Here is a 27,973-nt window from a genome sequence, read left to right on the forward strand (position 1 = left end):
ACCTAACCCCTTGCGCCACCAGGGAGGCCCCACCACAGCTAATTTTTAAGATAAACATTATCCAGTGGGAGAGAAGGTAACAAAAATCACATTCTTACTTACCTTCTCATGCTTTATGTCTCTAGCGCAGGAGTCTAAAATTCTGATAAGCAACTAAATAAAAATCCATAGAAACCACTGCCACTTTCCCTCACACTTTTAATAAGGCATCATTAGTTCTACCTAGTCCAATCCTGTTTCTTCTTCCTAACAGGTGAATTCCTAAGGTTCTTATCTGTAAATTTAATCAAATGGAATTGAATTTGTTAACTTGGATAGTTTACATTGGTATTAAGAACTTGCTTTAAACAATTTATCACAACACAAAAAGGTTGAGATTACTATGAGAATAATCAGCATAAGCAACTTAGATACTTCAGAAGCATATTTTTAATATAAAATTGACAATTCAAACATTATTTTATTTACTTCTTTGGGAAGTTGTTACTATACTTAGCTTCCTTTGTTATTGAATTATGCACAGAGGCTACAGCAAGGGAAAAAAAAAGACCCTTACAAGGGTTAAAGTGTAGTCTATTTAGATGATTCTTTATACAGGTGTAAAACCTGTACTGCTTACTCCAGTATAATAAATAAAAACAAAAGAGAAACACAAATACAGTTTCTTACAGATGGTATCATTACCAAACTTAGCATTAGAAAGGGACAGAACTTTCTACTTATAATCAAACCAAATCCCAGAATACGAAGTTCTATGAAACACTTGATTAAAAAAAAAAAACCCAACCCTACAAAGCCTTATTCCCACATTTATCTAAATTCAAATTTTGTTCAGAATTTTGTCTGCAGCTGACTTCCAAACATTCAATTTTAAGGTTGGGATTCAGAAGTATTACAAACATAGTATGTCTGGTAATAAAGATGCTATGCTAATGTAAGTCCAGAATATTGATTTATCCTGTACATATACTATGTATGTCTAAAAGTAATTTTCTTAAAGAATAACTGAATACAAATTAAAATGGAAGAGGAGATAACATTTTAAGTGTTACTCGGTCATCCTATTTAAAATTTCAGTATACAAACCAGAATTCCCAAATTATAATCAGCAGCACAAACACTAAAGACTATTTCTACATTATTATGCTCTTGGTGATCTGGATAGGACTCAAGAGAACAAGTCAGCCTCAAAATTAAAAAGAAATCTAACATTTCTTACAAAGTCATATTTTACACTAAATTTTTTTTTCCTCATTAAGCAATCCTGGTAGTTTTACTCAAATAAAAAATGAAGGATTTCTAATATAAATCAACTTAAAACCAGGTACTTAATTTTATATCCCTAAAAAAAAAAAAAACAAAAACAAAAACAAAAAACACACAACCAACCAAAAAACAAAACAAAACAAAACCCAACAACAACAAAAAAAACCCCAACAAAACACTGAGACTCTGTGATACTTAAAATGAAAACATCTCAGTTACTCTCTGATCTTCCAAAAGTAGTGGTTCCAGTAGGCTATTATAAACAAGACAAAACCCAGCTTGAGTAAACTTTTATTAACCCTTCTAAGCGACAGAAAAAGATTAAATTAGTTGCTCAAATTTGTCAAATACCAAGTCTACAGTTATTTTCATTTTCTTTTGCTATATAGTATTATTAGAGGTAAGAATAAACACAAGGAAAAGAATTCTTCAAAAAAAGGAATTTCATTTAAAATGTTTTCTTAGAGGGAAATATAAACAAAAATAATAGTTGCTATATCCCTGTCACGCTAAAGCAGCACAATAATATTGGTGTTTAATATTTATCTTACTACGCCAATATTTACGTGCTGCTAGAGCGGAACAAGTAAGTCCGTTCATACAAAGACAAAATGAGGCTCTGATGATGAATATATAGTTTTGAATGAATATCCTTAAATTTCTAGAGCAGCAAATAATGATTCGCATCTTGTCTATACTATGTAAACCATGATGTGCTGCTACAGTACTTTAAGGCCTCAAAAATACAGGAGTCATCCCACAGGGAAAACCTCTCACCAAACTTTATTGAAGAAAAAAAAAGTAACAAGACTAAAAGCACTTCTGAAGTCTTTAATAAATTTACCTGTAAAATTAAAAATCTGTTATGGTCCAAGTCAATTCCATGGCTTCGAAGAAGATTTCCAACATCCTTAAATGTTTTCTTCTTCCCACTTATGTGATAGACAGAAGTATTATCTCTGTAGGCTGTTCTGGATACATAGAAGTTACTGTTAGGAATGACTTCATAATCATCCCCTTCCTGTTTTCAGGAAAAACAAAACCAGAAAACAATTGTTATTAAGTCATATGTCTGGTTCAAGTATCATTCACTTCATACTGAAACTAATATTATGGATCAAAATCTTCAACAGAAGATGCACACAAACAGGCGACAGTTCTCAGAAATAATTTTAACAAAGAACAGGTATTTTTGCAAGTTGTATGATACCTTCCCTCACACGATCATAAAACAGATCATCAAACCAAACAAAAACCCCACCTATAAAACAAGCCTAAAAATATTTGACTAAGAGTTAATGAAATGGGGAGAGGGGAGAGAAAACCACACCACATGCAAAACGAATTCACCTAATCATTAAGCCATGTTGTTAGATTAAATTACTAGTCCATTAAAAAAAAAAAAAAACAAAAAACAACAAACCTGCAAAAGATGATTCAAGGAAGAAGGAAGTAATGAGGTGATATGGCTTTTTTTCTTTTGCCCGGGGTGTGTGTATGTGTGGAAGAATATGCCATTAATTGAAAGTAAAAAGAATCACAAAGAATTGAGATTTTAAAAAGTCAAAATGAAGTGCAAATCTACTTTAAATCTACGAAAATTCACTTTCCCTTAATATCTGTCATTTTGAAGTTATGGCTTTTAAAATTTACATGATTCAAATGTAATTAACAAGGAATGGAATAAAATCTGATTTAGTGGAAATCTATGCTCCATATCAAATTGCAAAATAGAAAGCACCAAGAAATAAAATCGATCCCACTGTGTAGATTTAGATTTAGTCTTTTATATTTAAAAAACAAAACAAGCCACAAAAAAACCCAGAAGTTTCTTTCATTATATAATATGGTTCTCTTTATTTTTAAAAACCAGTCATTTTTGAAACTAAATGAATTTCTAAAGTTAATAAGCAGAAGAGGAAAAAAATCAATACCAAAAAACACTCAAAAATAATCTAAAGACATTTTACCTATTATTATATCCTTTTCCAGAAAACATGTTAGCCTGATCCCTCCCCTGCTTTAATAGTAATTCAAAATGAAACAAATTGAATGTACATTAGATACATTAAATTTAATACAAATTGAAATAATAAAGATGGTGAAATTAGTCACTACATTTTAAAATTTAGGCAATTTATCCAAAAGCAATAAAAACGAGCCCAAAATTCATACTAAAAGAATGCCTATTTGGCACTCAGGATACCAGAACTGCTTAAAGTTTTTATTTCCAAAAAGGCAAACACTATTATGAGTTACTTTTCCTAGATAAAAAATTTAACATTCGCCACCACCACTTTCAAAAGAAAATACGACCACGGAGGTAGAGAAATCAACATCTGTTCTGCTGTAATCATAGACTAATTTTTAGAATCCAAATTAAGTCCAAAAAAAGTGCAAATGTTTTGAAATTCTTCATGCTCCTTACTTGAAAGTTGCAAATAAGCTAAATAGTAAAAAATCCCTTACCTTATCAATTATCTTTTGAAAATGAACTTCTACCGTACAACTCTGAATATCCTTGTGTTCATCAGAATTGTGTATTAGTACAGAGATTTTTTTAGATCTTATTTTTTGCGCTCGATAGCCAAATACAAAAAGCATAGAATCAATAACATTGGACTTGCCACTGCCATTTGGCCCAATAATACAGGAAAAACGCTGTATAAAGAGAAAGAGAAGTTAAAAAGATCACACCAATACCACAGATTTTAATCTACTTAATTTTTAATTTGCAGCAAACCCACAAGTATTTAGTTTTTATTTGTACAAAATGACAAACTAAATTTTCTTAATCACATTCTCTATCACAAATTTCAATATCTTAAGACCATATTCTAATTCTAACTCAGACACTTCAATAAATTCATTCTAACAGAGAAAGTTCTCAAACAAAAAACTCACTAATTCGATTCAGAGAAGAAAAGCTACAGCTTTTATAGTTAGAGGTTCTAAAGATAAGCAAATAAACAGGCTAAATCAGTTGTTAAAAGTAAAGGAACCATCCAACACAAAAGTAAAGGAACATCAAACACATGTTGCAAGGTTAAATACAACAACACAAAAAACTTGAAACATCTAGTGATAAAAACCATTACTTTACAGTAGGTATTAGGATGGTCAAATACCTTATGAAAAGGTCCCAGAACTTTTTCACCAGCATAGGATTTGAAGTTTTGGTTTACAATATGAGTTATCATAAGTCGAGGAGCTCCAGCTTCATTGGTCATTGCTGGAGGCGGGGGAGGAGGGATGCTATTCAAAATCTCTTCCAAACTTCTATTATCCATTTCCTCACTTGGAGTCTCTAAGTGAAAGGAAAGGAAATGGAAAGCAAGGTGGAAAAAGCCTCAATTAGTGTAATCAGTTCCGAGGACATGCTTACTAATCTCTGGAAAGATGTTTTATATGAAACCCAGGAATTCGGATTTTTCACTTAGATACAGCATTATCCCAAACTCATAAACTAATAAAATCATCTTTATCGAAAAAAAGAAATTCATTAAACCACCAGTCACCAAACTCTATAGAATGTACCTCTTTAAGAGTCAAAACACTACACGAGCAAATTTGGGAAAACACAACAACCTGATTCCCTGATGCAAGCCTAAGCAGGTGGATGTATCCTGAGACTCGATCCAACCCTCGGAGGCATCTTTGAACACCAAGAACCTTTACTTTGGACACTCACGAACTCCAGCAACACTGTCACAGCGGAGTCGTTCAATTTCTGAACTCTCAGAAGCTACGGCACCTTCGAGTAAATTATTCTTAAAAGCAATTTAAGACAATAAAGGTGACGTTAGGGACAAACAACTTTTCATCCCATCAATACATCGTCATTACGAAAAGTCAACTTGTTATAGACTGATCGTGCCGATTTCCGCAGAAGCACTAGGCCACAAAGAGAAGGTCAAACTAAAGCCTTTTGCTCACCCCCATGTCCTGAAGCACCGTTACACAGAAACTGCACCAAGAGTCCAATATCTGAAAATCTTATCACTTTCTTGAGCTGCTCCTCCGGGCCAATCTCGAGGCGCCGGGACGTCAGCTCGCGGCCGCTGTGGCCCCTGCACCTCCACCCCGGTTCGGATTCACTTGGGTCTCCCACCCCGCAGCTCGCGGGCGGCGCGGACCCAGCGGGCCTCGCAAGGTGCTGGCCCGCGGCGCACGGGCCCACCCGGACCGCCCCGCGCCGCCCCGCGGGGCGCACTCACCTGCGGCGGCGGGCTCGGACTCCGCGTCGCTGGCCGCACCGTCGGGGCTCTGCGGCCGCCCATTCTCGGCGCGCCGGGCGGTGGAGGGCTGGGCGCCTCGGCGCGGCATGCTCCTGTGCGGAGACCCGGGCAAGTCAGTCCCCGCGCGCGCCGCTCCGGGAAACCCGAGGGCCCGCCGTCAACCCCGCTCCACGCCGGGGTGGGGGAGCGCGGGCGAGGGGAGGCGGGGTGGGGGCCGGCTCTCTACACCGCGGGAGTCGAGCTCGGAGACCCCGCGCCCGCTCCGTCCTCCTCCGGGGCCGCAGCCGCAGGCGTAGGTGCGCGAGGATACCGTGTCACCTCGGAGCCCGCGACGGCCCCGCGCCCGCCGGGCTGCGGACTTTGGGGGAGTTCGTGCGGGCTCTGGATCCGAACACCCGCACGACTCGGCGGCAGGAGACTCCGGCCGCGCGCGCCCACGCCTCCCCCGCGGCTGCGCTCGGCGCCGCGGGCTGCCGGGGTGAAGCCCCCTCCACAGCCCAGCCCGGAGCGGGGCAGGCGCGGGGTCTCCTCCACAGCCCACAGGGAAGAACGGCCCGGGGTGGCGTCTCCCGTCCGCACCCCACTAGGGCAGGCGGCGGGACTGGGGTCCCCGCTCGTGCCCTCTAGGAGAGCACTCACGGGCCGCTCGGGGGCCGATCGGGAGGGGGCAGGCGGGGCCGGGGTTCCGAGGGAGGACTGCGCGACTCGGAGGCCACCCCCGCCCCCCCTCGCCGCGAGCTCCAGGCAGCAGCGCGGGGACAGGCGGCGGCGGGGGAGGGGGGACAGCCCGGCCCGGCCGCTCCGGCCCCGCTTCAGGCCTCGGTTCTCCGAGCGCCGCCGCGGCAGGAAGCGGGAGTGGGGCGGCCTCGCCGGGGAAAGCACTCTACCTGCGGCGTGGCCCACTCGGACCAGAGCTGGAAGACGATCGCAAACCCCCACTCCAGCCGGTGTTTCGGCTCCGGGTCCCTCACTCGAAAATGGCGCCTAAAATACAAACTCGAACGGAAATTCGTTACAAATGCGCGCAATGCCTTCTGGGAGGCACCAATTTGAAAAAAAGTGCGGCCATCACCGCCGCCATCTTCTGGCCTTCCAGGCGCATGCGCGAGCTCTTGCTGGCCCACAAGCGACAGGGGACGTTTCTGCTAAGTGGCCAGGAAACGTGGCAGTGTTTTGCTTAGGGCCTACAGCTATAAGAATATTTTTTAAAAAATCCTGAAGCGTTTTCAAGAAGAATTAAACATAGGTTCCCGCCCACAGATGGAGGTGGGGCTTCACCATCCAATAATGTCCCTCTAGGAGAGGGCGGGCTCGCAGAAGGGCGGGCTCTCAAGACCCCTCGCCAGGGAGACGCGCGGCGGGGAAATATCGCGGGAAGAGGGAGGGCGTGGGCGGGGCGTGGATCTTTGCGTCTCCATGGTAACGGGAGGTCGGGCGGCTAGGCGACCGAACCCACTTTGAGAGCAGTAGCCTCTGCTTTCCTGGGACTGGAGGTAAATCTCCACTGCTGGATGTGGCGAGGGCAGGGTTGGCAGCGGGGGCTGTCACTACTGGGGCCGCCTTCTTATTTTGAGGGTGTGGCGGCGCTCAGCATCCTCATTTCTGTCCCTCTGGGTGCGTGTCGGGGTGGGGGCGGGGGTTGGGGGCGTGGGTGGGGGGGACAGGCTGTGGCCTTTGCCTTAGGGATGGGAGAGGGGAAGCCCTGGGCTAGGAAGGAGTGGAGGGGCTCTAGGAAAAGAGGGGACCAGAGTAATTAACAATCGTGTAGTCCTTTGTGAACAGGAAACAGTGATTTCGAGTTGGTGTTAGGTCTTGAGTGTCACTAATGAAAGGGGGCTTCGGGTTTTTAAAATCACCTGACTAAAGTACTCGCCTGGAAGAGAAGGTTCGCGGATGCTGTGCTTTTTTTTTTGTTGTTGTTGTTGCTGTTATGTTGTTGTTTTTTGAGGAAATGATCGACCAGCAAATCTCTCCTAAGTAGCTTTTGTATACATCGCACTATGCAAGGCCTGATAAAGATTTTAAAGCAAGTTTTCCTTTCCTCTTCCCCTCTAGAGAACCTCGTTTTGTTAGTGGGTTTTTAACCCAGAGTTTGTGGATCTCGTGGTGATTAAGCGTCACAGAAGATCGTAACTCCTCTGAAATTGTATACAAAATTCCGTGTTTTGTATTTTTCCGAGTTTCCCCATAACTTTAGTCAGATTCCCAAACGTTGTCCTAGTTGCCCACAGTGTTAACCGCTGGTTGATTTGAATGTCTCCAATAACTATTAAGAATTCTTATTTACTGGACATCGGCAATTTGGAGCCTCTTTTGTTTTTTCTCTTTAACTCTTGCATACTTAAGTCCTGGCATATTAAAGCACCAATAAATCTGCTATATGAATGAATTTACAATGTTATTGTAAGTATTGTGACTCTTGCCCTACGGAGCAAAAAGTCAAGCTCAGTGATTCTCAAGAAAGGGTCTGGAGGATACTCCTTGCAAGTTTTAGAATTTGGTGAGGTTGGGACACTGGTGTGATTTGAATATGCATTGACTTGATATTATTAATATACCTTTATATTTGAAAAATTTTTTTAAAAATTTATTTATACATACAAGACCGGGGTACAGGCCAGATGTGCGGGAGGGTGAGAAGAATCACCAGAGACAGAGTGGGGAACAGAACAGGCAGACTGAGTGAAATTCACTGCTGAGGGGAGCAGGGGGCGAGACAGGAGGGGTCTGCAGCACCATGTGGGTATCTCCCCAGCCGGCTGGGAATTGAAACCACACTGCAGAGGCTGTAGACAGCTTCACAGCGCTGTGCTCAACCGTCTGTGCCACCAGGGAGGCCCTATATTTGAATTTTAAAAAGGGCTTGTTTTCAAAAGACAAAATCTATACAATAAAGTTTAAAGAAGCTTTTGACTGCTAGTCATACCAAGAAGATGTAGTGATTCTCTGAGAGTTTCTGAAACTTTTGGATTTTCAAATATTGTAAATAACTATAAATTCCAAGTTGGAGAGCTAACATCTATGAAAAAAACAAAGGTTAGTTCAAACTGAATGGTGTATATGAGGGGCAGAGCACAATGTAGTAGAGAGATGTAACTGTCAGAATCCCAAATCCCATTAGTTTTTTGTTATAATCTGAGACAATTACCAATCTATGAGAATATTTTTTATAAAGCCAACATATAATACCTCTTTATAGGATTGTTTATGATTATTCATCTAAAACTCGTGCTATTAAGCATTTGCTAGTTCTGTGTTTATGACATTGACCTTATTAGGATATTGCAAAAGATGAGCAATGGGATGTCAAATTAAGGTTAGCTTATGAAGAGTCTTCAAAGTAATGTTAAGGATATGAGATGGAGGAAGCATCTGTTAAGACAATTTTCAACTAAGGAATAATTTGGTTAAAAAGAATAGTTAGCAGTACTTATATGGGATATGTTAAAGACAAAAAGAGACTAAGATTAGCCTGGCTGATCTGGACTGTGCACTCATTTGTGTGGGAGTTGAAAAGTGCCTACACAGTAGACCTGAAAAACTCCAGAGATATTTTGGGGGGAATAATGTATAGCTTTTGTGGATTTTAATGGTCAAGTGTATAAAACATTAAAGTTAGTCAGCTACTATTCTTTGTGAATCCCTGAGTCAGTGATGATTTGATAGGAAAAATAAATCCTAATTTTACTGCCTTTGATAATTGCAGTAAATAATGTAGATCTGATGATTGATAAGAAGGAAATTTTAAATAACTCAGTAAAGGGACTTCTAACTTTAAATGTAGTTAAATCTAACCATGCCCCATTCAAAACAAATGTTTGACTTAAAATAGGTTGTATAGTGAAGAAAAAGCATAATGAACAACTGCAGAGTAGACTTAAAACTAGAGATTTATGTGTACTATGAAAATAGTACACGGGATAAATAAGTGATTTGAAAGGAGATTAGTGTCATAAGAAATATTTAATTGATGGCTGCCAATACTTTGGCCACTTATGAAATTAAGAGGTCCTAATTGTAAAGAGAAACTGATGCAATTGGAAAGGAGTAGATTGTAGTAATTTTGGGAAGTATAACCAAGTCTTATCTTTCTGGTTCAGATCATGTACTGACAATCATTATATAATAATTCAGGTGGTCTGAGAAGAGAACCCTAATATTCTGTCCCACAATTGCATACCATAAGAAGATATGTTTATTCTTAAGTTCAAAAAAAAAAGAATTGGAATTAGAATTAAAGGCTACACTTGCAATTCTTTAAGGTCAAAGTGAAATTTAATTTTCATTAGGGGCCTCCCCGGTGGCGCAGTGGTTGAGCCCTGGGTTGCAAAGCTACCCACAGCCTCTGCAGCGCCGGTTCGATCACCGGCTGCTGGGTGAGGGTCCCACATGGCGCGCAGACCTCTTCTGCTGCCCGCTGCTCCCCTCAGCAGTGTACCTTGTCAGTCTGCCTGCTCTGCTCTCTGCTGTGGCTCTGGTGAATTCTCTCACCCTCCCTCGCTTCTGACTGTACCCCAGTGCTTGTATAAATAAATAAATAAATATTTTTAAAAAATTTAATTTTCATTATAATAATGTGTTTTATTTTTTAATGTGGTCATATTTGCAGTTCTTTAAATGTAAGGTTAAGTTTTGTTATTATAATAATGGGTTTTGTCTTTTAAAGTGACAGCATTTCATAAAGTGTAAAATTAGATTTGTGGGTAAAAGTTTAAAAATATTAACTAAGTTTTTAATTACTTATAAACATTTAGATTAGTTAGGTATTAACTGATGGATCAAAATGAAAAAATAGGGGCCTCCCCTGGTGGCGCAGCAGTTGAGTGCTGGGCTGCGAGGCTGCCCGCAGCCTCTGCAGCGCTGATTCGTTCCCCGCCCCGCCGGCGAGGGTCCCACAAAAAAATAAAAATAAAAAAAATAAACAAACATGAATTTGTGTAGATAATGTGTAACTACTTAGAGAATATTATTTAAAGTTAATAAATTGGATACAGGCACAGGACAGGTAGTAATAAAAACTTTCACAATATAAGCCCTAGAACAGTTATCTTACTGAAACTCTAGCTTAACACAGAAAAAATAGGAAGTGAGGAAGGGGAACACTAAAAACAGTTTAGGTTTTGAAGGTTTTGAAGAGAGAGAAGATAGCACCAGTTGAGAAATATTGAAGAAATGTCCATTCTTGAAGTCTGGAAAGAAGAAATAATTACACTAGAGTCTCAGATAGGGCCCTCTATATGTGACAGGAAATCCAATTCAAATTATCTTGAGGGAAAAAATAGCTCCCATAACTAAAAAGTCAGGTGAGTATAATGTATGAGGTAGGAAAGGAAGGATTTAGTGTGCAGACAGACAGCAAGATTTGGTTTCTTTCTTTGCTCTGCTGTGTATTTCATTGTCTTGCCATTATTATCAGCCTCCTCATAGTGACCTGGCACCACCAGAGCTTTCTCCCCTTGCTGTATAAGGTAGCTACAGTAACTCCAGCTTCAAATTTCTAAAATTAAACACTGGAGTTAAGAAGAATTATTTTTCCCCATTTTTTATTAAATAAAATCCCTGGACTACCTTTGAAACAGTCTTTGTGCAGATGGATTGGAATTCTCTAATTGACTTAAGTCTGGGTCTCATGCTGTCTCCACCTGGGCTGTAGAATAAAGAGGCAAGAAGAAATTCTTTGTAGCTAGGAAAAGAGTGAAAGATGACAAAGTAACAATTTTCACTGCTTTACGGAATATTTTACTATGGGAGAAAGCATAGTACCTGGAAGGTAACTTAGGTAAGAATTCCAACAAGAGTGCAGAAGAGGCAGATAGCAGAAATTGAGAATGGTGAACTCATGAAAATATTAATACATTTTAGGTTTTTTTAAATGCATAAAAAGGAAAACAAAATTGGGCCATAATGCTATCACAAACAATCCTATATTAAATATATACTTGATAAATAAAATACTATGAACATGTTAAAAATTTAAGATAGTACAGAAACGTAAAATTAGAGTTAAATCTTCCTTTCGTACCTCATGAAGGTCTGTTTTCTTGCATATCTTTCCAGAAAAATTCAATTTTTTTTTAAAGATTTATTTTATTTATGCATATAAGAGCTGGGCTTCAGGCCAGAGTAATGGGGAGGGGGTGAGAAGATTCACCAGAGACAGAGTGGGGAGCAGAACAGGCAGACTGTCTGAAATACACTGCTGAGGGGAGCCGTGGGCAAGACAGGAGAGTTCTACTATGCCATCTGGGTTAGCTCCCTGGACAAGGACCAAACTTGTACTACAGTGACTGCCTATAGCTTCATAGTGCTGAGATTTAACCCCTTGTGCCACCAGGGAGGCCCCCGGTATTCTTTAGTTAAATATCTAACACTTTTTATTTATGTAAAAGTGGCTGAGTTATATAATACTGCTGTGTTTCTTGCCTGTGTCATTTAACACAGACACCTTTATCAATACATGTAGATTCATCTCATTTTTTAAAAAAAGTTGCAGACCATTCTAGTATATAAGTTGAGTGTGACTCATTTTTGCTAGCTGGTGAATTAAAAGGGTAAATTAAAGATACTTTTTTTAAGCTTTTGAATCACATGGTTTATAGATTAGAATTTTTTCAGTCACCTTGCAAAAGGATTGTAAATATAGCTAATAAGAATATTATTAAAGTGAAGCTGGCAAGATACAGCTATAATCATAACTAGACTTGGTAGGAAATGTCAATGCCACAGCATGCACATATTCTCCAGCAAATGCATATAGGAATCAGAGTTGGGTAGAGTTTGGAGATCTTTAGTAATTGAACTACAGTGCATTTCCATTCACAAGCCTATTTACTTGGCTTCTTTTGACTTTGATTCTGTCCCTGAAAATGGTGAGCCTGCCTCTCTGGTCCCTGCCTTACAAAATAACCTTTGCTAATCTGCAAGTGATTTTATGATAACATCAAGCCTTTCTCTACACTTAGGAAGTGTAGAGAGACATAGTATGCCAATCAAAAGTATCAGTTTAGAGGACTGTTAATAAAAATTGATATTTTACAATTTATAAAAGTTTACAATTTTTGGGTAGTCATAAGCAAACCAACAATTTCAACCATTAATGTCAATATCCAAAGGCTAGCCAAATATGCAAATGGCCCAAACAGAACTTCGTATAAAGTGCTTGGGATCAAGCTCTTGTATTTCTTATCAGTACTTCACATTCTTGTTCACTACTCTAAGCTTTTCTATCAATTCTTATCTATTGGAACATCCTTGTTGATAAGTCATGACTTCACTGTTTCCTGCCTAAAATTTTTCTCATTTTGTCAGTGCTTCTGCCTTAGTTTTATTTTTTAATGTAATTTTTCTTTGTTCTTTTTTAAAAAGGATCTTAATCATTTTTAAGTGTACATTTCAGTGGCATTGAGTACATTCACTTACTACTGTCACGTACATTCACCTACTGCTGCTACTATCACATCCATCAAACTCTTCTCATAGTGCAGAATCAAAACTCTGTGTACCCGTTAAATAATAAGACCACCTCCCCTCCCAACCCCTGGCAACCACCATTTGATTTCTTATTCTGAATTTGACTGTTCTAAGTACCTTATATTATGAAGTATATCATGCAATATCTGTCTTTCTGTGACTGACCTACTTCAATGGGCATATATTGTTAACTCTAATTCTTAACATTAACTCAATTCTACTTTCTTGGTTCTAATTCTGTTTCATATATATATTTTCACTCACATATTTACATGTATATCTGCAATATGGGTGTGTACTCTATGAAACATTTCTAGTTTTTTGACAGTTGTGTAATGAACAGACTTCATATTGATCCTTTTTCCCCTAACAATATGTTTGATATCTATCATATGTATATATGATATATCTTAAGTAGTTAATATTTCATATATATGTGTGTGTGTACACTTATATGTATATGATAAATTCCTATGCCTCGGGCCTCCCTGGTGGCACAAGGGATTAAGCACCGCACTATGAACCCCCAGCCTCTGCAACGCAAGTTCGACCCCTGGCCTGCCAGGGAGCAACCCACATGGCGCAGCAGACCTCTCCTGTCTCACCTGCAGCTCCCCTCAGCGGTGTATTTCAGTAGGTCTGCCTGGTCTGTTCTCCACTCTGTCTCTGGTGAATCCTCTCACCCCCCGCATCTCTAGCCTGTACCCCAGCTCTTGTATGCATAAATAAATAAATCTCAAAAAAAAAAAATTCCTATGCCTAGTAGGGATTCTTCACGGAGTAGATTGCTCATATAACACTTCCCTCTTTGAGTTAGTAGTTTCTAATTCAAAATAGGAGCAGATATGTCATAGTTGCATAGTCTAGGTTATTTGCTCATGCCTAGCTGTAGGGACACAGGAGAGAAAATAATCTGTTTTCTTAAGATTTAAAGACTTGTAGGCAATTCCCCAAACATAGAAAAGGCAGTCAAAGGTGTTAGGGAAGTAGGAGCTTGGGGAACAAACATGTAAGTGACCATTAGGACCATTTTACCTGCCCTTCAATTTATGGGAGTATTATCTTTTTTGTATGCCAATACTGAGTTCTGGGTGTTTTGCATTTGGTTACTTTGATAACAGAAAAATGTTTATATAACTTTTAATTTTCATTTGTTTAATTTAATTGAAGCTGGGCATTGTTTTATGTTTTTGATTGCCCATTGGCTATCTGTATGTTTCTGTGAACTATTAGTCTGTAAGTGTTTAAAAATAGAAGTACCCTTGATCAAAATACCCTTGATCTTCAAAGGGGAACGTGTTGTCTTGTTATTCTCTGTTTCTATGGTATTGTCAGTCTATCCCTGTCCACTTATTCCTTCTTCTGTGCCTCCAAACATACTGAGGACTATTCTAATTTAAAAGACCTTTATAACTATAATTTTGTTTCTTCCTTTAACTTCCATATTGATAAATACTTTAAAAAAATATTTATGCATAGAAGAACTGGGGTATAGGCCACAGGTGTGGGGGGTAAGAGGAATCATCAAAGACAGAGTGGGGAGCAGAACAGGCAAATTTACTGAAATACACTGCTAAGGGGAAAAGTGACAAGACAGGAAAGGCCTGCTGAGCCATGAATGTGTGGGTTAGCTCCCTGGCCGGGGATCAAACTCAGGCTTTAGTGATGATGGTGCTGAGTCTTAATCCTGATGCCACAAAGGAGGTCCCAAATGTGTGTGTGTGTGTGTGTGTGTGTGTGTATTTGTACTTTTACACGTATACTTATACCTTTAATTTCTACACTGTGAGCTAGGACCTACTGACTTTACTTTTCCCCATTCTTTGAACTAATATATACTAAGTGTTAACTATATGCAAGATGGTTCTAGTTGCAGGGAATGTAGGAGTGAACAAAATAGATAAAAATTCCTGTCCTCATGGAGTGCACATTTTAGAAAGGGGCAACAGTAAGTAAAATGTATAGTAGGATCGATGGCTTTAATAGGGTAAAGAGAGAAAGATTTACTGAGGTTACTTTTGGGCAAAGATATGAAGGCAGGAAGAAGAGTAAGCCATGTGGGTATCTGGAGGTAGGAATTCCAGGCAGAGAGTTCATGTACGAAGTCCCTGAAGCAGTAGCATGCTTACTATTTGGAAGAAAAACATAGAGCTAGTGTGTCTGGAGCAATTTGAGTGAAAGGAAAGAAATGTAGGAGATGAAGGGGGAGAAATAATGGAAATGTCTCCAGAGCTGATGTTGTAGTCCTGTGTCTGAAAGCTGAAAACATAGGCAAATTTTTATGTTGTGGTCTGAAATCAGAATTCCTTTTTTGAGAAACCTTGGTCTTTGCTCTTAAAGTCTTTAGCTGTTGACTGAGGCCCACCCACATTATGCAGAGTAATGTGCTTAACTAAAAGTCTGATCATAAATATTAATCATCTCTAAAAAATAATTTACAGTAACATTTAGACTTGTGTTTGCCCAAACTGGGTGCCCAAATACAGTGTAGCCTACTAACACATGACACCATGATCACATGTGAAGTCCAGATCAACGGGAACTTTGAACACCATTGTAAGAACATTGTAAGAACTCTGAGTGGATAGTAAACCATTGTAAGATTTTGATTAGAGAAGTGCTATGATCTATTTCAAAACAGTCAACATGACTGATATTGTGAGCATAAATTGTAGAGGAACTGGGAGACCAATTAGAAAGTGCTTGTTATTCAGGCTTATAGATGATGGTACCTTGGCACTGGGGGTCATAGCCATGAGGATGGTGAATTTTCAGATATTTTGTAGAACCAGATGTTTTTTCCCACAAATTGAATTTGGGATGTGAGAGAAGAGTTAGTGATGATTCTAAGGTTTTTAAACTGTCACTGGGATTGCTATTTACTGAGGTGGGGAAGGTTCTGGGAGGAGCAAAGTGAGAGGAAAGATCAGGGATCTTTTTTTTAGATCTAAATCTTTGATTTAGATATTTTTTTTTTTAAAGATTTATTTATTTATTTATATAAGCACTGGGTACAGTCAGAAGCGCGGGAGGGTGAGCAGAACAGGCAGACTGACGAAATACACTGCTGAGGGGAGCAGCGGGCGGCAGGAGAGGTCTGCGCACCATGTGGGACCCTCGCCTGGCAGCCGGGGATCGAACCGGCGCTGCAGAGGCTGCGGGCAGCTTGGCAACCCAGCGCTCAACCGTTGCGCCACTAGGGAGACCCCTTGATTTAGATCTTAAGTTTGAGATACCTGCTGGATAATCAGATAGAGTTGTTCAGTAGTTAGATATAAAAGTCTGGGGTTCAGTGGAGAGTTCTAAACTGGATATATGAATTTGGGATTGTCACTGTGTAGTCAATATACTTAAATTTCTGTTAAGGCAGGAAACTGGGTGAGATCACCATGGCAGTAAGTACAGATGATTAAACCCACGGTTAAAGGTTGGGGATATTGAAAGAAATGAACATTTATTTATTCCCATTATATCTCTGAAATATCTTTCCCTCACTAAACTGCCAATTAAAGTAAATCCTAACACTAACAGGATTGGAAAGGAATTCCTCAGAGTAGCATGTGCTCTTAGCAAGCTTGCCTCTTCTTCCCTTATATATCAACTGCCTATGAGACCTATTCCAGGAGAAGGCTACAATTTAAATGGATAGCACCCTTCCATTATGAGACCATTGGGAATTTTCCATCATACCTTTTATATCCCTGTTTATCTTATACTCTACATATAGGACTCTTCATTCCCTGTATTAGCTCATTATTAAGTTAAACTGCTGATGAAATAACTTAGCATGGTAAAACTTTGTTCTGTATCACTTAAAAGTATACATAGGTGATTCGGGCCTTATATGACCCCCCACCAAGTCACTTTCTGTCTTGTTGCATGACCTTGATGGCATTGCAGGAAGAGTGTTACTCTTTTTCAGTTTGGTCAACCTCCATCCTGACAATCTGTGTTTTGTTTTTTTTTTTTTTTCAGACTATCTACACTAACCGTTTAAAAATAAAAGTCGGATCATATCACTCTTGCTCATAACCATCTACTGACTTCTTTTTTTTTTTTTTTTTTTTTTATAGAGGCATGTTATTTATTTATTTGTTTGTTTGTTTGTTTTGTTTATACATGCACTGGGTACAGTCAGAAGCGCAGGAGGGTGAGAGAATTCACCAGAGCCAGAGCGGGGAGCAGAGCAGGCAGAAGGACTGAAGTACACTGCTGAGGGGAGCAGCGGGCGGCAGGAGAGGTCTGCGCGCCATGTGGGACCCTCCTCCGGTGGCCGGGGAGCAGCCGGGGATCGAACCGGCGCTGCAGAGGCCGGTTAGCTTCGCAACCCAGCGCTCAACCGCTGCGCCACCGGGGAGGCCCCATCTACTGACTTCTTAGTGAAACTTTTATTGTAATTTCCAAGCCACTCTGTGGCTTTCAGTTCCCAATTTCCTGCCACTTCACTCACTGTTTTAGCCATACTGTCCTTCATGATCTGCTTAGCCTTAAAAGGATTACTGACTGTTGTATTTAATAGAGTTTGAAGGACTAAGTGTAGGACCAGGAAGATCAATTCTGAGGTTACTGCAGTAATGTAGGCAAGGAGTGATGATGGCTTTGGACTACGAAGGAGATGCTGAAAAGTGGCCCGATTTGGAGGATACTTGGGTAGTTGGACTGTCAGAGTTTGCTAGGCACATTTTTTCCCTCTTTAGCTCCATGAATGTCTTCCCCCAATAAATCAAAGACAATTTGTAAATGATTTTTAATAGCAAATGCATAATTATTCCCCCCTGCTTTCTAGATAAAGTTGCAAAATAGAGAAAGTTATCTATACTCTAGAATTTTCTTTCTATTATCGCTTCCCCAACCCTTATGCCTCCCAAATATCGCTGCCTTTGAGCAGATCATCCCTTACTCCCATCAGCCTAATAAATTTTAAGAATAAGTGAAAAAGTGCTTTGGCACCTTGCGGATCTAAAATTCTTTCTGAATTCCAGGAATGAGAAATTATCTAAAGGAGGCCTACTGAATCTGTATTCAAACACCTCCTTTGATATGGTTAGCAAAAATTTTCCACTTGGCACCAAGTTCTTTTTTTTCTTTAGTTATACTTTCATTTAATCTTTTTCTTCTTGGGTTTGCAATAATACTCCTGTAACTATAAATGGGATTCAGACAATTGAGCATTTTCTTGATTTGTATCCTTTTTTTTTTTTTTTTAAGATTTATGTATTTATTTATGAATACAAGAACTGGGGTACAGGCCAGAGGTGTAGGGGGTGAGAGAATTCACCAGAGGCGGAGTGGGGAACAGAACAGGCAGATCTACTGAAATACACTGCTGAGGGTAGCAGTGGGCGAGACAGGAGGGGTCTGCTGTGCCACGTGGGTAGCTCCCTGGCCAACTGGGGATCTATCAAACTCATGCTGCAGAGGCTTTGGATAGCTTTATAATGCTGTGCTTAACCCCTTGCGCCACCAAGGAGGCCCCATCATGATTTTTTTAGTATAGCTCGTGTAAGGGATTTATTACCTCTTTCTTAAATAATTTACTTATTTTTTTCCCATTGCCACTGCAGCTAACATATTTGTTTCTCAGTGTTTTTTTTCCCACAATAGACTATAACCTCAGATTGGACCTCTAGGTTGATGTCATCACATTCCCTTTTAGGTTCCCTAGTTAAAGGCCATTAAAATTTTATCTGAACCCTGAATCAGAATTTGGGAATTTATTCTAATGTTTATTCTATTGAGTAGGACCAATAATGACCTGTCATTGAGGGGCTCCCAGCTTATAGAATCTTATAATTGGGCCTCAGAACACCCTTTGGAAATTATTTACCTAACCAGGTTTAATGGTATTCTGTATTTGTATGAATGTTTCAGGCAAGTTGTAGAGTACCTTTGAAGTTCAAGGCAAGGCCTCATTCACCCCTTATGCAGGACTAGTACACTGACTAGTTTTCTTCCTTTTCAATTTATTTGATGTCAGCGGAATTGAAGGAGTTTGTGTTCCTTGCTTCTGTTTTTTTGTGTACATGTGTTTGTTTTTAATGCATATTTTATATATCCCCCCTTTTATTTTATAGTGAATGTAATCAAACAGCATTTAAAAAGTTTGCTGAGAAGTGGAGACATGAGACTGAAGATATCGCTTTTAAAAGAACCGAAGCATATCCTTTTAATACAAGTCCTATTTGAAATGTTCGGCGCGGTAAAGACAAGGAGAGCCAGGCTACATTTCTCAAAGGGAGGGAAAGTTTATTGCGCCCCGGGCGGACCTCACAGACCCAAGGCGGGGGTCAGTGGAGTCGCGCGCGTTGTTAGGGGGAAGCAGGGTTTTATAGGGTGAGGAGAGGTCAGGTGGGTAGTTGGGCTCCTACGGGGGGGAAAAGTTTGTAGGGCAGGTAGAGGTTCTTTGTCTGAGATGAGACTCTTGTCCTCCAGGCAGGTATTCACATTCCTGCCCCCCAGGTGGGCTTCCGGGTAGGCTTTTGCATTGTGGCCTGCTGCATGGACCTTTCACTATTGTGATCATCTTACTGTAGTAAAAGTTTTATTTTGTATGCTAGTTGGAGAATTGTTTTTTTCATGCCTTTTTAATGGTAGTTTAGCTAAATTGTTTCTGAGATATTTGAGATAATATGTTACAGGTAATTCTCTAAAGCATACAGTTTGCTCAAATTTTATTCCAATTGTTATTGGCCTTTTTCTTGTTCTACATAAGTATAGTCCAGTAGGATCTTAAAGAGAATCTTTTTTAACCAGATTTCTTGGCTGGTTTGACCTGGTGTATTTTCATTGGATTCTACCCTAGTTCTTCATACTCAGGATAACGTGGAAGACAAACTGGGAAAATTTGGTTAGATCTTTATTATTTCACATGGGCCCATGGCAATTATAAATATTTTCTCAAACACAAGACCCTATATTTTGTTTGAAAGAATTCTCATATATGTGCTTGGACAATATGATTGGGTCCTCTACCTTCTTTCTTAGTTACTTGGACCAGTACCTCTTAAAAGTATCATCTGCAGACTTTATTGGAGATCTGGGATCAGATGAGTTCTGAATATTACAATCTCACTTTATTATCTATTTGTGCAAACTCTTAAGATATTCCTATAATTTTTAAGTTATTTGCATAGTCTATCACATTTTGAAGTTTTTTTTTTTTAATGGTAGTTTTTTTTTTTAAAGATTTATTTTTTATTTATGCTTACAAGAACTGGGGTATGGGCCAGAGGAGAGAGGATTCACCAGAGACAGAGTGGGAAGCAGAACAGGCAGATCTGCCAAAATACACTGCTGAGGGGAGCAGCTGATGAGACAGGAGAGGTCTGCTGCTCCATGTGCATTAGCTCCCTGGCAGGGGATCGAACTTATGCTGCAGTGGCTGGCGATAGCTGGAGATTGCTGAGACATTAACCCCTGCACCACCAGGGGTTAAAAAAAATCTTATTAACATCCCAGAATAATTACGGCACATTGTCTTGTTTTCCTTGGAAAGAGTTTATTGGTTACTCAGATAAGCCAATAAAAACCTTTGGTGAGAAAAGGAGGAAGTAAAGTGATTATACCATAACAATGTCGAGAATGTCGAGTGATATAGAAATCTAGATATGAGCAAGAGAAAATATTCATTGTAAATGACACTCTGATGGGGGAAGTAGGGGCCACTTAACTCCTTTTTTCTTTATAGGGGCCAAAAATTTGAGTTAAAGTAAAAATTTTGGGTTTATATCATATCCAGCATTCTGTGCCTTGTAGATCCACTAAGTTGTCATTGAATTATTTCTTGAATTTATTGTCAAAATGTTTGGTAAGTGTTTTGTTTCAAGCAGTAGGTCTTCTCCTGTTTAAATTGATATTATAATGTAAATTTAAGCATGTACTTTACTGTTATGATTTCAGTTTTCTTTTAACACCTAATTTTTTTACTTATCAAAATAATACATGTTTATTCTAATTTAAATGATACTGATATATGTAATAAAAAGAACATAGTTTCCTTTTCTCTCTATCAGTTTAGTGTAGATCCTTTTATACCTTTTGGACTATTAGGTGTCTTTTTTTTTTTATCTTTTGGCCTTGTTTATGGAATATTTTATAACATATAACTTAAAAATTTTTCATCATGAAATCTTTTTTCTTTCTTTTGGCTTCTGGGTCTTTTATCTTGCTTTCTATTCCCTTTTTTTTTTTTTTTTTTTTAAAGATTTATTTATTTTTTTAAGCATTGGGATACAGGCCAGAGGTGCGGGAGGGTGAGAGAATTCACCAGAGACAGAGCAAGGAGCAGAACAGGCAGATGGACCATAATACACTGCTGAGGGGACCAGTGGGTGAGACAGGAGAGGTCTCCCGTGCCATGTGGGAACCTCCCTGGCCGGGTGGGAATCAAAACTGCGCTGCAGAGGCTGCGGACAGCTTCATTGCGCTGCGTTCAACCCACTGTGCCCCCGGGTAGGCCTGCTTCCTTTCTATTCTTACAACTGTTTTTGACACTTATTTTCCTTCATATGGAAAAAATATAAAAATGAAAATGAAAAATACATTTAGAAACTTGGAATGTTTGATCCTATTTTATTTCCTCCTAAGCTACATCTAAAAATCTATTTATTATAAGACCTTTGTATCTTGTATCTCCTTAACATAGTGTCACATCAAGAATTAGTAAGCTGTGTGGGCTGGACTACTGCCGAAGAACTGTATTCATGTAGTGATGATCACCAGATAGTGAAGTGGAACCTGTTAACCAGTGAAACAAGTCAAATAGTAAAACTTCCTGATGATATTTACCCAATAGATCTTCACTGGTTTCCAAAAAGTTTAGGCGTAAAGAAACAGACTCAAGCAGAAAGTTTTGTCCTCACAAGTTCTGATGGTAAGTTTTAAATAAATATATGTATTCAATTGAATTTTAAAAACATAATATATTAGTTTGACTTATTCTTTCCATTATTATACAAAATTGATATTTGTGGGTCTTCATACATTCATCCACACATTTTATCCATTTTCTATGTAGTCACTTGGTTTGTGTTTTGACTATAAAACTTATCATGAAAGATTAATAATGAACGTGTATCTTTGATTTTCCTTTTTCTTTGCTCTCACCAGTTTTTAAGCCCTTATCAGTTTTTTCTCATTCTTCAATTTACCTTTACAACATAACCACATTAAAAAAACATGGATATAACTGTATAATGCCTATTAAATGTACATACTGCCTATTAAATGTAGCCTTTATTTTGTAGTGCATGTAAATTTCTTATAAACACTTTTGGAAAGTTATTTGATTTGACCATAACTTTATTATTGGTGACTAGAAAGCATGACTTTTGTAATTTTTTTGAATAAGCTACCTGAAAGGGTTGTTTTCTCCGCCACCATCCCTTACACCTTTTTGAGCCTTTCTCCCTACCCCTGCCCTCTTAACCACTAAAACCTCATTTTTTTTAACATCTGCTAGTTTTTTCAAGGTTTTTCTTTTGTCATATCATCTGCGATGTAGATATCCAATGTTAGTCTTTGTCATTCTGACTTGCTTCACTATATATAATGCTCTTGAATTCCTCTATTTTGCTGTAAATGATACCATTTAATTCTTACTTATGGCTGAATAGTATTCCAGTGTGTGGATATAATGCATTTTCTTAATCCAGTCCTCTATCAATAGGTAATTAATTTGTTTCTACATTCTAGCTGTTGTAAATAATGTTGCCAGAAACATTGTAGGCAATATAATTACTTGAGTTTATAGCATCATGCCCCAAAGTGGGGTTGCTGAGGGGCCTTCCTGGTGGCACAGGCAGTTGAGCACAGCGCTGGGAAACTGTCTGCAGCCTCTGCAGTGCTGATTTGATCCCTACCAGCCTCGGAGCAAACCACATGGCAAGTAGACCTCTCCTGTCTCGCCTGCTGCTCCCCTCAGCAGTGTATTTCGTCAGTCTGCCTGTTTTGTTCCCTGCTGTGTCTCTGGTGAATCCTCTCACCCTCCCGCGCATCTGGACTGTACCCTGGCTATTGTATAAATAAAATAAATCTTTAAAAAAAAAAGATGGGGTTGGTGAGTCATAGAGTATTTCCATTTTTTAGTTAGTTTTTTTTTTTAAGATTTATTTATACAAGCACTGGGTACAGTCAGAAGCACGGGAGGGTGAGAGAACTCACCAGAGCCAGAGTGGGGAACAGAACAGGCAGACTGACGAAATACACTGCTGAGGGGAGCAGCGGGCGTGGTGGGGGAGGTGTGCGCTCCAAGCGGGACCTTCGCTGGCCGGGGATCGAACCGGCACTGCAAAGGCTGCGGGCAGTTTCAACCTCTGCGCCACCGGAGAGGCCCCATATTTAGTCTTTTAAGGAAATCCAGATTGCTGCACCATTTCCCATTAACAGTGTAATTGGGTTCCTCCTTCTTGGTGTTCCTCCCAGTGGTTGTTCTTGCAGTCATTTTAATATGTGCCATTCTCACAGGTGTGAGATGTTTTATTGTGGTTTTATTTGCATCTCCCTTACTAAAAGTGAAGTTGACCATTTTTCCATATAGATATTGACCTTCTGGATATTCTCTTTGGTTAATTGTTCAGATCTGGTGCTCATTTATTAATTGGGTTTTGTTGTTTTTTTTTTAAACTGTTTATTTATATAAGAACTAGGGTACAGGCCAGATGCACGGGAGGGTGAGAGGATTCACCAGAGATAGAGCAGGCAACAGAAGAGGCAGACAGATGAAATACACTATTGAGGGGAGCAGTGGGCTAGACAGGAGAGGTCTGCCATGCCATGTGGGACCCTCGCAGGGCTGGCCGGGATCGAACCAGCGCTGCAGAGCTGTGAACAGCTTCACAGTGCTGCGCTCAACCGCCTGCACCACCAGGGGAGGCCCAAGGTTTTGTCATTTTTAAAATGAACGCATTTTTTGTATATCTTGGGATATTAACCCCTTATCTGTTACATAATGTCTGAATATTTTCTTCCATTCAATATAATGTCTTTTGAATCTACTTACATTTATCTTTCTCTGTGTAAAAGCTTTTTAATTTGAGGTAGTCCCAGGTAATTATTTTTGCTTTTATTTCCTTTGCAGTGGGGATTGAATCTCCAAAAAAGTCTTTATTTTTGATGTAAGAAGACAGATCGCCAGTGTTTTCTTCTCTGTATTTTATTGTTGTCTGTCTTACATCCAAGTCTTCAATCCATTTTGAGGTTTTTTTTTTTTTTTTTTTTTTTTTTTTTTTGCATGGAGTTAGAGAGTGATCCAATTTCATTCTATCTTATGTTGCCATCCAGTTTTTCCACCACCATTTGTTAAAGAGGCTCTTTTTTCTATTTTATGGTCATGGCTCCTTTGCCATAAATTTATTATTAATATATGTGTGTTTGTTTATTTCTGGGGCATTCAGTTCTGTTCCATTGAGCCATGTGTCTATTTTTTTCCAATACAATATTTTTTTTTAAAAGATTTATTTATACATTCAAGAACTGGGCTACAAGCCAGAGTTGTGGGTGTGTGTGTGAGAGGATTCACCAGAGATAGAGTGGGGAACAGAACAGGCAGATCGACTGAAATACACTGCTGAGGGAAGCAGCGGGCGAGTCAGGAGAGGTCTGCCGCCCCATGGGGGTAGCTCCCTGGCCAGGGATTGAACTTGTGCTGCAGTGGCTGCGGATAGTTTCATAGGTTACGTCTTAGCCTCTTGCGCCACCAGGGAGGCCCTCCAATACAATATTATTTTAATTACTATTGCATTATATATAGTCAGGAAACATGGTACTTCCACTTCTGTCCATTTTTTTGAGGATTGCTTTAGCTATTACTTTAGTCTCTTGTAGCTTCATATTAACTTCAGTGAATTTTGTTCTATTTTCTAAGAATATCATTTGCATTTTAGTGGAAAGTGCATTAAATCTACATAATGCTTTTAGTAGGATAGTAATTTTGATTATATAGTTTCTTCCCATCCATGAGTATGGAATATCTTTCCATCTTTTTATGTCTTATTCCTTATCCTTTAGTAGAGTCTTAATGGTTTTCTTTTTTTTAAAGATTTATTTATTCATGCATACAAGAACTGGGGTACAGGCCAGATGTGCAGGCGGGCGAGAGGATTCACCAGAGACAGCAGGGAACAGAACAGGTAGACTGACTGAAATACACGGCTGAAGGGAGCAGTGGGCAAGACAGGAGAGGTCTGCTGTGCCCTTGGGCATCTCCCTGCCATAGGGGATTGAACCCGCCCTGCATAGTCTGTAGACAGCACTGCACTCAACTGCCTGAGCCACCAGGGAGGCCCAAGTCTTAATGGTTTTCATTGTGTGAAGTCCTTTACTTCCTTGGTTAGAATAGTTTCCAGGTATTTGATTCTTTTTGATGTGATTGTGAATGGAATAATTTTCTTAATTACTTTTTCTTCTCCCTCATTTGTATATAAAAATTGTACAGATTTTGTAAGCTGTCATATTTTGTGTTCCCTTATTATTTCTTTTTTTTTTTTTAAGATTTATTTATTTATTTATTTATACAAGAACTGGGGTACAGGCCAGATGCACGGGAGGGTGAGAGGATTTACCAGAGACAGAGCGGGGAACAGAACAGGCAGACAGATGAAATACACTGCTGAGGGGAGCGGCGGGCGTGACAGGAGTGGTCTGCCACACCATGTGGGACCCTCACTGGCCAGCCAGGATTGAACGGCACTGTAGAGGCTGTGGACAGCTCCACAGTGCTGTGCTCAGCCACCTGCGCCACCAGGGTAGGTCCTCCCTTATTATTTCTAATAGCTTTTTTTGGTGGAGTCTTTGGGATCTTCTATATGTAGTTTCATGTTGTCTGCAGACAATGATGTTTCACTTCTTTTCCAAGGTGGATTTCTTATATGTCCTAGTATTATCTGATTGCTCTAGCTAAAAGCGCTAATACGAAATTAAATAGATTTGGTGGCAGTAGGCATCCATGTTTTGTTTCCGATCTTCAAGGGAAAGCTTTCAATTTTTCACTATTAAGTATTATAAATTTATGATAAATTCTTACTATGTTGAGGTAGGTTCCTTCTGTTTCCATCTCATTAAGAGTTTGTCATAAATGGTTGTTGAATCTAGGCAAATGCTTTCTTTGCATTTGTTGGTATTATATGATTTTTATATTTTCTTTTATTGATATAATGTATTACATTGGTTAATTAATATAGATTAGGTCATCCTCGCATCCCTGGGATATGCCCCACTTGATTATGATGTATAGTCCTTGTAGCGTATAGTTGAATTTGAAATGTTAGTATTTTACTGAAGATTTTTGCATCAATATTCATTGGGGAGATAGGCCTGTGGTTTCTTTTCTTGCGCTGTCTTTGGTTTGGGTATTAATGTTGCCATCATAAAGTATATTAGGGAGCATTCCCTTTTTCTGGAATTTTAAAATAATAAAAAAAAATAGAATTTGTTTTTAAAGCTAGACCTGAGCTTTTGGTAGGGGGAGATTTTTGATTGTTTCAATTTATATGACTGTGATTGATTTCCTTAACTCTGTTTTGGTTCAGTCTTGGTAAACTATATTTTAGAAATTGGTCCATTTCTTCAAGGTTATTGAATTTATTGATATATAGTTATTCATAGTAAGCTTTCATGATTCTCCGTTTTTCTATGCTATCTGTGGTAATGTCTTCTCTTTCATTTCTAATTCCATTTTTGGATGCTTTCTCTCTTTTTTTTTGCTAGCCTACCTTAGAGAGTTATTAGTTTTATTTTCTCAAAGAACAAACTTATATTGATTTTTGTATAGTCTTTTTATTTTTATTTCATTTCTTTCCACTCTAGTTTTTATTATTTCCATCCTTCTACTAACTGGGTCTTGTTTATTCCTCTTTTTCAGGGTGCCTTAAGTGTAATACTAAGTTTTTTATTTGGGATTTTTTTGCTTTTTAATGTTGGCCTGTATTGGAATTATCTTTCCTCTTAAAGATCATTTTTACTGCATCCCTTAAATTCTGACTGCTTGTTTCCGTGTTTTTATTAGTCTTAAGATATTTTTTGATTTCTACTTTAATTTATTCTTTAATCCAATAGCTATTAAGCAGAGTGTTTTTTAGTCTCTATGTTTTTAAGGTTTTCCCTTTTTAAAAATAGTTGTTTTCTAGCTTTATGGGATTATAGTTAGAAAGAGTACTGGGTGAGGATTATAATTAAGACAGGGTCAAAAGCCAGAAATTATTCTCTTTGCCTTTCAAGCATGGAGCCTTACCCATGGGCATTCATTCCAGTTCTTAAATTCTGGGTTTTTCAAGTGCTGGTTAATGCTGTTTTGGCTTTGGACAGGGGTAGGACAGGTGTTTCATATTATCACAGGCACAGGTTGGAATAATAGTCTCTTTATGAGGGATGTAGGTGATCCGATCTAGGTACCCCATATCACCCCCATTTCAGACTCCAGTTATTCTTGTTTGAGAATCACAGGCTCAAGTTGACCATCACTAGTCTGTATCTTTACCCCTAAGTTCACCAGTGCGACATTGTCTGTCCTGCACTCCAACTCTGTGTACCCCTTCTCCATTATAGACCCTAGGTTTTAAAGCCCCAACGTGAGCATATGCCCCTGAATGAAAAAACAGCAGAGAAGTTCTATATGGTATCGGTATCTGCCTCTCCTTTTCATGGGTTGTACTGACCTGGCATGACTCCAAACACAGTTTAGTTTTTCCTTCTTTTGGCATTCTAGTAGCTCTTGATGCATATACTAGTCATCCATTTGTCATTCAAGGGTCATTGTCTTTTTTGTGTGTGCAATTTTTTTTTTAAAAAAGATTTATTTATTTATACAAGAACTGGGGTATAGGCCAGATGCGCAGGAGGGTGAGAGGATTCACTGGAGACAGAGTGGGGAACAGAACAGGCAGACTGACGAAACACACTGCTGAGGGGAGAGCAGCAGGCAAGACAGGAGAGGTCTGTCGCGCCATGTGGGATTCTCGCCGGCCAGCTGGGATCGAACCCACGCTGTAGAGGCTGCGGACAAC

General features: G+C 39.3%; 2 protein-coding genes across 4 annotated transcripts in view; one reads left to right on the forward strand and one right to left on the reverse strand.

Annotated features, from left to right (window-relative positions):
• The window catches only part of SMC4 (structural maintenance of chromosomes 4), a 32,564-nt gene extending 26,009 nt beyond the window's left edge, over positions 1-6,555 (reverse strand). Inside the window, exons 1-5 of one of the 2 annotated variants that reach the window (XM_037526203.2) lie at positions 6,392-6,555; positions 5,484-5,596; positions 4,395-4,573; positions 3,736-3,927; positions 2,111-2,287 (exon numbers count right to left, since the gene is read on the reverse strand). In XM_037526203.2, the coding sequence (XP_037382100.1) occupies positions 2,111-2,287; positions 3,736-3,927; positions 4,395-4,573; positions 5,484-5,592 (657 nt within the window). In that variant the 5' untranslated portion in view covers positions 5,593-5,596; positions 6,392-6,555. Of the gene's footprint in view, positions 1-102; positions 1,291-2,110; positions 2,288-3,735; positions 3,928-4,394; positions 4,574-5,483; positions 5,597-6,391 lie in introns of those variants that run through there. The other variant, XM_054700965.1, reaches the window with a different exon arrangement.
• Positions 6,556-6,907: 352 nt separating this feature from the next.
• IFT80 (intraflagellar transport 80) overlaps positions 6,908-27,973 on the forward strand; it is a 102,080-nt gene continuing 81,014 nt past the window's right edge. For both annotated transcript variants that reach the window (XM_054700968.1, XM_054700969.1), the window contains exons 1-3: positions 6,908-6,997; positions 19,049-19,131; positions 21,624-21,846. In XM_054700968.1, the coding sequence (XP_054556943.1) occupies positions 19,096-19,131; positions 21,624-21,846 (259 nt within the window). In that variant the 5' untranslated portion in view covers positions 6,908-6,997; positions 19,049-19,095. The remainder of the gene's footprint in view (positions 6,998-19,048; positions 19,132-21,623; positions 21,847-27,973) is intronic.

The sequence above is a fragment of the Talpa occidentalis genome, unplaced genomic scaffold (assembly GCF_014898055.3).
Source record: "Talpa occidentalis isolate TD23 unplaced genomic scaffold, MPIMG_talOcc4v2.1 talOcc4.4, whole genome shotgun sequence".
NCBI lineage: Eukaryota > Metazoa > Chordata > Mammalia > Eulipotyphla > Talpidae > Talpa > Talpa occidentalis.